This window comes from Triturus cristatus, chromosome 2_2, assembly GCF_964204655.1.
Source record: "Triturus cristatus chromosome 2_2, aTriCri1.1, whole genome shotgun sequence".
Lineage (NCBI taxonomy): Eukaryota > Metazoa > Chordata > Amphibia > Caudata > Salamandridae > Triturus > Triturus cristatus.
The window spans coordinates 152,560,410-152,570,884 of record NC_140582.1 but is presented as its reverse complement, the minus strand read 5'-3'; the positions used below and the strand labels follow the sequence as shown (position 1 = coordinate 152,570,884).

Below are 10,475 nucleotides of genomic sequence, written 5' to 3'. Positions count from 1 at the left end.
TAACTCCGAAATGGAATAAAATAAGTATGTCCTGTTTGGTATGTCTGAACTGGAAATAATAAATGCTGCGCAATGGTGTGCGCAAATTTACCTTCACTATTTTAGAAATGCCACTTCTAAAAGTTGCCATTTCTGTGTGCTGTGTGCCTGCCTGTCTGCTTGTCTGTTTCTAGAAGTGACTGGGGCTGGTAAGCAGTGAGTGGCTCCAGGGAGGGCAGGGGGAGTCAGTGTCAGGCTGAGTGGGAAGTCTGCAACTGGAGTAGTGGATGTAGAAATCCCCTGTCCCTGAATAGGTCTATGCCTGCCCTGTACAGTGCTAGCTCCGCCCCCCTACTAACACCCCTCCCAGTGCCAGTTGGGACTGGAACTTCCAGGACCCTTCCAGATGCTTCTGCCCCCTTCTAGACGCAGGGCAGAAAGGTGTATAAATACAGGGGCTGTGACCCCATGTGGGTTGGTGTGCTTGTGCTGACTTGGAGGGGACACTCTGCCAGGAGGAACTGCCGTGGGACCCTGCATGCTGGCCCCTGCGCCCAGTTTTGCCCCTCTGCCTTTCTACTGGACCAGGAAGAGACTTTTGCTGGAGTAAAGACTGCTGAGCCAGGAGGATTACAACCTTCCTGAGTTTGACTGCTCCTAGGAACTGCTACTCTGTTTTGGCTGAGCTGCCCTACTGCCTGCTGATCCTTGCCTAGCCTGAGCCCTTGGACTGTGCTCCAGGAGAAGAGGAGCACTATCTTTTCTTCCCTAGAGCTCTTGAGCCCTAGCGCCTCGTGAGCGCTATATTTTGCTTGCCAGAGGGAATCCCGGCATGTGGGATTCCCCCCCTGCGATCCTGAAACCAGCGGGAGCCCACCCCGCATTTATACAGCATTTTTTTTACTGTGCCTTTGTGTTGCTTGAAGAGCGGGAGCCCACCCCGCCTTTTTCCGCGTCCTCTGCATTCTTAAAAAAGAGAGCAGGTGCCCACCCCTCAGTTTGCAGCTCTTCGTGGGTGCCCACCCCACATTCCTGCTCATTTTGCTCGTGGGTGCCTACCCCGCATTTCTGCCGCATTAGACATCATCTCACTAGCAGGTGCCCACCCCGCGTTTTTGCCACAGAGCGAGTGCCCACCCTGCATTGCCCAGAAATCACTGCAGCGACCCAGGACAGCAAAGGGACCTGGCTGCCGCGATCTCGCTGCGACCAGTAAGTCGGACAGGGTCACGCCTGACAGTGGGGCCAACCACGGAAGCGGAGCCCCTGGAAACCAAGACATCCTGGCTGCGTGGAGCACGGGAGCCTACCCCGGCTCCCAGGGCGTCCCGGTGAAGACGGAGAGTGGAGCGGGACAAAGGGGCTCCTGTGAGGGAGCGCCGGGTGCAGCAACGGTGCGGCCACAGAAGGACCGGTAAGAGGCCCAGCGAGGTGCCGGCTACAGCGAGAGGCCCTGGACTGCTGGAGAGTGGGGCTGGACTGTAGGGTGAGAGCGAGGTACAGGACCGGTGCCTCTATAACTGAGCGGCCCCGCATGAATAGCGGGTCGCTCCAATGTTGGGCCACAGTTGTTTTGGAGTCCCCGTGGGGCTCCAGCATGGGCGTTGACAGGGTCCCTTTGGCTACCCAGCGGCGCCGCAGTTGCAGGCCGCTGCAACGTTTCTTCTTGGGGGCATTCTTGGAGTTTCAGTGTCCCAGAGAGGGGCTCCAACTTGGCCAGTGCTTGTCGGCTTACACAGCTGCCCCGCCAGACAATGGGCAGCTGCAACGTGGGGGTACTTTTGTATTTCCGAGCCCCAGAGGAGGGGGCTCCAACTTACCCTGTGTTCTTTTGGCTACACAGCGGCAAAGCAGTTTTGGACCGCTGCAACGTTTTGGGCACATTTGTTTAGAGTCCCAGTGGGGCACCCCAGGCATGGGAGTGTCAGTGTCTGTTTTCTCCAGCTGCGCCACAGAGGCGGGCAGCTGCAACGACGGGGACAATTGTTTTAGGTGTTGTTACCATGTGTGCCCTGCTGATGTTAGGTATGATGCACTGTTACTGATGGACCTTATGCTTAAGTATGATTCCTGTATAATGCATTTATGCTAATGATGATGCCTACTGCTTTTCCCCTAATGCTTATACTGCGGGTTTTATGCATAATGTGCCTGATCTAATGTGTCTTAGGCCTAATGAGAATACATAATATGTTGTTATGCCTAATGAGATGCCTCATGTGTTTATGCCTATTGGGGGTAGGCCTAATGCTAACATGATTTATGTCTAATGTGGTTTATGCTTATTGCAAGGCTACTAAGTTCATTATTCTACCAGTAGGTACTGGTTGTTTTACATGTCCTAATTGTGCTTTGTGATGGTTCTAGCAGTGGCCCGATTGGCACTGCCTTGTACATAATCCCCTGTAAATTGTGACCTGGTGCTGGTTGGCACAGTGTATATGTATCTGTGGTTGTGCTTCTAATGTGTTTTTTTTTTAAATACAAAGGCAATTTTTTTATAACCTTGTGTGGAGTCTCTTTTGTAGGGTGCCTAGTGTGTCGCCGCTGTGTGTGTGTGTTGCGCAAACGCTTTACACATTGACCCTGGGATAAACCTGACTGCTCGTGCCAAGCTACCAAGGGGGTGTAGCTCCCTCGCCCTGACTAGAATGGGGGTTTCTGCCTGGCTTTGGCGCTTGCCCTAGCCTACACGAAAACTCTGTTTCTAACAATATCAAAGACAAAACTTTAATAAAATATCGACAGGAAAGTCCAGATTTTCTACACCTAACACCACATACATGTACCCCATTCCTTGGGGAAGAAGAGCAGTGGCGGCCGCCACAAACGAAGGGCGGGGGGCGGGTGCAGGGAACGCAGTAGGGAGAGTGTGGAAGGGGGACGCACGGGGGAGTTAGAATATGTAAAAAATATATATAACTTACTGTAAATTGCCAGGCGCCTCCCGTGTCGCGCTTCCCCTTCGCTTCCTCGTCCCTTCAGACACTGCGACCACCACATCACAGACTCCCATCCAATCCCCCACTGCTCTCCTAGGAGAGCAGCTTGGAGATTGGCCTGAGCGGGTTGCAAATACAATCCGCTTATGTTAGGGAGTTTGTGGGGGTTTCCCCAGCCCGGATGTACAATGCAGCTGGGTTGGAGAAACCTAAGTTCGCATGTGTGTTTTGGTCAGCCTGATACGGCCGGTCAAACACATATGTGCACTTAGGGAGTGCAGATAGCACTGCTCCTCCCGTGCCCCTCCCCTCCCTGCACAAGCTGACTTCAAATGACAAGTAAGACGATGCCAGAACATTGTTTCATTTTTCATTTGCTGGCTCTGAGCCAGGCAGTGGGGCGACGCTCCTCTGCCATTGTGGAGGAGCCGCCCCTGATGGAAAAGTCCTTCCCCACTGGATGTGCACAAAATGGCGGTTCTGACATTTCCAACAGATTGAACCCGTCAAGCTTTACTGATAAGGCGCGCTCAGCATGGGAGAAGTGGGTGTGCAACAGACAGCCCTAGCGCTGTGAGCTGGCAGCAATTTGGAAAACAAATGGTTACTTTCTCAAGCAAGCAGAGAGGCTCTTAGCCACCCTGTAACACAACAGTAAGAAGCACAAATCGATTATTTCACTAGTGAAAGAGAACGTAACAAACGTGTGCGAGCTTGGAGCTCTGCTAATAAAGTATAATTCAAGCAAAGGAGGAAAACTACGGTATTTATATAGCCTCCAAGGATCACCATGTCAGATAGTACTGCTATTTCAGCCTGTCGTCAGACATAGCATTCTGGGAAATTATGTTTGCTCTCAATATTGCAGGTTGGGCTGAACAATACAAGCACGCAAAGTGTTGTTGGCCAAACGCAGCACCACTATGCAGCTAAGTGTAAAATGCATTTACAAAAAGAAAAGAGGGGGACACGAGCAGCAAGGCCGAAATATTACATGAGGTAAAACATCCTCTCGCCCTTCATTGCTAGGGGTATTAAAAGTCACCTCAGTTCTGTGACTATAAAAAGCACTCGGCCTGCAGGCCTTATTTGTACCTCTGCATGGTTAAGGGACTATAATGTAACTTGCAATATCCATCGAATGTACAGTTTACATACAAGAACAAGAAAACATAGATTATTTTCCACTGGGCCTGTATTCAGACATGCAACGCCAGCAAGACTGGGCCCGAGCTGAGGTCACATTAAGTTTGCTTATCGAGCTCTCCAGTGTTAGAAATGACATCTCTCTCTGGATTTCATTCCTCACAGGCTCGGAATGCCAGCGCCTAGATTGTCACTTTACGTAATCAAGATAGCGGGCTGTGCGGGACATGGCCGGAACCCTGGCGCAGAAGCGGCATCGAGGCACACCACAGCCGGCTATATATAGAACGGGATTAGGAGCCATTGTTTTCAATCTTGCTAAAACTGGGCGACGTGACTCTGGCAGTGGAATGCCCCCTGACCTTTCCGTTGTCACTCCTCGTCCGTGTACATAACTAAGAGGCAGAGAGGCGCTCTCTTTTCTTTGGGAGCTCTCCTGTGGCTGGTGACATGCACAAGTGCGCCGTACGTCTGCCCCTGCAATGTTTGCAAAGCAAAAGGCGTGCGTCCAGGCGCACAAGAAGAACCTGAAGGCACCTCACAGTAATGAACAGAAGTCCTTTTTGGCGCTATCTCAGTTTGTTCTTTCGGCCGCACAGCTGAGATCCCCTCCAGTGCTCAGACACTCCAAGATCCCTTACTACGAAGTGGAGATACTCGATGCCCAAAGCCGGAAGCAGATCTGCGTGGTGGACAAGGTGAGAGACACATCCGCCGCACCTTGCACAGGAGGACACATAGTGCAGTTAGCCGATTTCAGGATGTGACGCACGCTCTCAGCACGGGCACAACATGAATGCTGTTGCTCATTACTAGCCACTAATTGCTTTGAATAATAATGAAAAAACGTCTAACCTTTAATAACTTTTATCCAATTTCTGCAGCGAAAATCTAAAGTTAAAAACACATCCAAATTAACTTAGTTTATGTTTTTTCATGATTCCGCCTCAAATGAATGGGTACAGTAGCATTCTTATGAATCGGCAAATTATAGCATACTGTAAATACCCTTTAAAAAAAGCCCTAGGAATGGTATCTATCTATCTACCTATCTACCTATCTACCCTTCTATCTATTTATTTATCTATCCACACAAAAACATTAAAAAAACTCACAATCATTGGATGATGTCATCAGTGATATAATTTGAGATGTCATCAGTGATGTCATCAGTGATGTCACTGACCATGTCATGAGTGACATAATATGTGAGGTCATAAGCAGTGCATTGCTGGGGCGTAAGTTATAGTTAGCTCAGGTACCTATAACTGCTGAATTTCACAGGTTTTGTACAAGTGACAATTGTTGTTGATGTGTGTACCTCTTAAAGCAGTGTTTAGTGTGTTTCATAAAATCTTGCGGGACAGGGTTCAAACACACTGCTGTTTTGACCCTGTCTTGACAAATAATGCATTTTGGTTCTTCAGTATGCCAGCGCTCTTTCATACCTTCTTCTCTTACCCTTAATGTTCTTACCCGGCACTCTATTCTCCTTTTCTGGCATTCCTGGTCTCCCAAATTTCATCTTTCCTTCTTCTCTTTATCTTCTACAATCTGCATTCCTTTATCTCTTTTATCTGTCGAAGAAAAGTTCATCTCATGTTTTTTCTTGAGCCTGTGAAGTGTTTATTGCAAAAAATAAGAGTCAGTAAATCACAGAAATTATAGTTAAGGGGTTCCCCCATTCACAAATAATGGAGTAAAACTCATGAGAAATACAAGACCCAAATATATACCCTATGATACGCTTCTACTGTCAATCACATGTCTAAGGGCCTCATGTACTAGGGCCCAGATATACAAAGATTTTGTGTTGGGTTTCTTTAACTTTTTTAATGCAGACCCAGAGCAAAATCGAAGTGGGTATTTTCAAATTAACACAAATGATGATTTGTCTTGGTTTGTAACCAAAAGTAGTGCAGCCCAGTGCAATCCGCTGTCTTGTGTTACTTTGTGTCAAAGAGGAAATTCATGGGTGGTGCTTGGGCGTTCCATATTGACAAAGAATTGTAGACATGGATTTGTGCCAAAATCTTGCTCCTACCTAAGGCTTGTGTAACACAGAGAACTATTCTTATTTCTCGTTTTTTTCATTTTACATGTGTTCTGAATTCTGCATCACACAAACAAAGAGGAAAGTGCCTTAAAGCATAGTTTTTGTTCAGAAATGGCAACCTTCCTGCACGAAATCTATGCGGACCACAACGCAGACACCCTTGCACTGTGGCGAAAGGGTGCCTGTGTTGATGCATGGCTGCTGAGAGTGCACCAGTGCAGGGAAAGATAAGAACTACAAACAGTTTTGCTCTCTCTAGCTTATGCAACCCGGCGCAGCAACTTTGATTGCAGCCCTGCGTTGCATCAACTCTTCATAATTCTGGGCCTAGATATTGAGTCACAAAAAGTGGTTGCATATTGCTTACTTTTTGTAAATCAATTCTGTATTTGCGAACCTCCTATGTATCACTAGGTCAGCTCTCAGAACGACCCGCCTATTGAATGCTTATTAGGGAGGTCACAATTTGCAACCCCTAGTAACTGGCCGCTATCTCACTATCTTGTGGCCTGCAGTGGTCAACCACCATATCTGTTATTGTTTTTAAATAAAGGAAACATTTTTTTTAAATGCAAATTGTCTTCCTTTAAGGAAACAGGACTGTCTTTGAAAAGAAGTTTTTTTGTTTTTTATAAAATGTTCCACAGGCAGTTGGCACTGGTCCACGAGACCACTGCCCAAAATTTGCAAAGAAGAAAGGGTTGAAAGGGGCCTTGCCCTCTGTAAATGAAATATCACCCCTTCTGAGGTTCTGGTGTGTAATCAATGGCTTACAACCACAATTGTGGTTGGAAACAATCGATGCATTCCTCTCCGACTTGTAAATGGGAGGAGGACACTCTTTTCATATCCCCTTCTATTTGCAATTCGGAAGGAGCCGCTGAAGCCCTTTTAGGAGTCAGAATGTTTATTTCTGACTCATAAGAGCACTTTTGTACATAAAGAAAAACCTTTTTGCAGATGCAAACCTTGTGATTTTGCAAATTTTAGGGTTTGCAATCGTAAAAGGGCTCTGTACATGAGTCCTTAAATTCTCACCTAGAAAAAGACATTGCCTATCTGAGCTCATGACAATTAGTAGATGACCTTTATGAGCAACACAAATTGTAAACAGCAGAGGCGGCTGGTGCTCTTTGATAGTAGTGAGCCATAAACATTACCTCAAGTAGGGCGGAGGAAGCAAACCAGCCAACTCTCAAGAGGAAAGTGGGAGTGGTGGCCTTTTTGTCTGAAAACAGATCCAAATGGCCAAAAATACAAGTGTTCTGAATGAAATATTCTAATACTTGTTTGTTAAGTCATGCAAGCCGGGTCCTTTCAGGGGTGCAGGGGTTCACTGTGCCCAAGGTGACAACATAGTGGATTATTGCCAAAATTATGCACAACCTGTAATGGATTGGCCATCATTATGCCATGAACAGCTCCATTATCGCCATTGAGTGAAGGACAGTTCACTATGAATTCACCCACAGTGAGCATCATCACTCCTGACAGCATCTCTGATGACTGGGATAATAAACATCGCAGGACAAAAGTCCTCGGACTCCGTGTTATCAGCCCAAGAAAACAATCATTCTTTGATCTTCTGTGCAATTCATTTCACAGTTGACATCCTGTTAGAATAACCATACCCCTCAAATCAATTTGCTTTGACCGCCCTTGAAATCCTAGGGCCTCCTCCTCCACAGTCCTGATGAAGACCCGCTTGTGACACTCCACCAAGCGCCCTTAGGGTTGAAACGTCGACGATCTATTGTGGCACAGATTGCAGGACATAGTTGTTACCAACTGTTGAATTTGTTTAACTTACTTGTTACTGCATTTTGAATCTGGCCTTTCAAAAACAAACCACATCCTCCCACCCTCACCTCACTGCACTATGTATTTATATCACCACTGAGCACCACTATCTCACTATTTTGTATCACTGTATGAATTTGGAAGTATAAAATTCTGCCATGTGTTTCTGTTTATCGAATGTTATCAATTCTGATACATAAATCAATAAAAATCCTTTCTCTGTGTTCTTGTTCCTCTTTCCCCTTTTGTTCAAGAAATGTTTTTGCTTTCAGAAATGTATTATATGTTATGCTGAAGTAACTACGGCTAACTACAATACTCATTGTTTCTACCCAAGGGAACCATTGTTCTTTATACGTTTGTCACTAAGGGGCCTAGAGCAATGCTGGACAGACCCGAGTCCTGTCCGGCATTGTTCTTAAACTGGAACCGAACAACCTCCAGTCGTCGGTAACAGCCCAGGAATTAGGATGCGACCAAACCCTGTTCGGTCACAATCCTATACTTTGCTATGAGAGTGTGCATACCAAACGAAACCATTCGGAAGACTGGTTCGGTTTCCCCTCCAACTGAGCCCATCGAAATGGCTCGGTCGGAAGGGAATCCGAACCGGTGATTATGATGGGGGCAGGACTAGTCGGAGCCCATCCTGCCCGCATCGTAATCTGGCGCTTAATGTGATTTTTTAAATTAAAGATTTTTTTTTTTATTCAAGCAAGGTAATGTTGCTGCATAATTTATTTTCTACAAAGCAGTTCTTACCAAGCATGCAATTTCTAGCCAATATGAAGAACAGATGCTGCTATCTAAACATTTACACCATCCTTTAAAAAAGCAGTAACATCTGCTTAATTGATGCGCCCCAGATCTGGTGCGGCTGAAGAATCTACCTTTCTGCAGATAATTTGTTTGACGCTGTTTTAACATATGCAGAATTACACACTGGACTGCTTGATGCGAGGAGAGCAATTGCAAAATGCAGGCATTTGCACATACTTAGTCAATAAATATGCATAAAAACTCCGAGATCAGCAGGCATTTATAACCACTCGTGACAAATGGGCACCTGAATTGATAGTGTTCCTTAAATTAGTTTGATAGTCATTTGCACATCCCCCATTCGAGTCCATTTTAAGTTTGCTAGATTATCTGTTGAAGGACTGAAGGTCCTGTATGCTGTAGGTTGAAGCTGATGAACACAAACAAACACTACCAGACCTCCAATACAATGTCACTTAAACCATGGGATGAACAGCCTCATAATAAAAGGTATTCACCTTTAATTTCAATATATATTGTCAAACTCCAAAAGAAAGAATGGCGCCTGAATTATACATAAAAAAGTACTTTGTTAGTGAACAGATGTAGGAGGTGGGAGGTTTAGTTAATTATATACTTAGGAGACAGTCCCTTTCCAAGGCAACAGATACTGAGAACTCATCAAGAACAGCGCATTCATTAAAACAGAACAGCCTGAAACACAGGCATCAAGACAAAAATATATGTTGTCAATTAAACTGAGGGGGCGTTCTGTGTGTCACAAATACCTAATTCGTTTGAAACTAATCACAGAGCCTGGTCTATTTTGTAGAAAGCAATATAGAGCCCCTGCCAACTGCTTCCTGTTGTAAATCAGCATAGGCGGGTGTTGAACTGCACACCTCTAAGGACACAAAAACACTTGAGATAAACAATGACTTTCTGTTGGTAAAGTGTAAGAAATAAACAATCTAAATGTGATTAACAACAGGCTGTTGCTTCGTGTCTACCAGGATAATTGTGCAGAGTCATTTGCATATTACTTAACCCAGATGCATAGGGAAAATAGGTTTCTTAAACTTGATAGCAAAGAAAACTAATTTGAGGTAAAAAAAAAACAAATGTGCGTGTTATTGGCAACATGCTCTTCATGTCTGGTGGAGTCATTTAAACAAGCAACACTTTTATTATCTGAGAAAAAGAGTCTTTAGTGGCCTGTTTTGAGCAAATGGCAGTCGGATTCAGGACTCGCTTAACCCAACAGTTCTACTCACTCCCTGCACTGTCACCATCATGGCGGCTCCTGTCAATGCATTGAAAGTTGAATCGACGGCTCAGTTAGCATGACAGAGCAGTATGCCAAACATTCAGTTTAAAACAAAAATCTAGAGGCAGGATTTTCTTTTTCAAAATAAAAAAAATTACCTCCGCACCTTTGGAGATTTCTCCAATGGCATGGGATAATGTACAACTTTTGACTGCCCTTTACTGTAAGGTTTTACCTGGTGGTGACAGTCAGTGAAAACTTGTGATTGACCGCACACTCTATATCAGTTTTATGACGATTTATATAGTGCAAACTCAACCCGAAGGTATTGGAGCGCTTTACATGCGCACTAGTTATGTTACACAAGGACATATTCAGGCATGGGGAGATTAAGTGATATGCCCAGAATCACAGGATGTGGATGCGACCCTGAGGCTCGAACCTTGGTTTTCAGCACCAAAGTCGGCAGTCTAGCCATCAGACCACGTCCTCGGTTGGCAGTACAATGACCAAACCTGTGATAGTT

At 45.6% G+C, this 10,475-nt stretch overlaps 1 protein-coding gene across 1 annotated transcript in view; it reads left to right on the top strand.

Moving 5' to 3' along the window:
• The first annotated feature begins 4,264 nt into the window (after positions 1–4,264).
• Positions 4,265–10,475, top strand: part of TECRL (trans-2,3-enoyl-CoA reductase like) — a 659,246-nt gene continuing 653,035 nt past the window's right edge. The window contains exon 1 of the mRNA XM_085641139.1: positions 4,265–4,765. Within this exon, the coding sequence (XP_085497265.1) occupies positions 4,550–4,765 (216 nt within the window). The 5' untranslated portion in view covers positions 4,265–4,549. The remainder of the gene's footprint in view (positions 4,766–10,475) is intronic.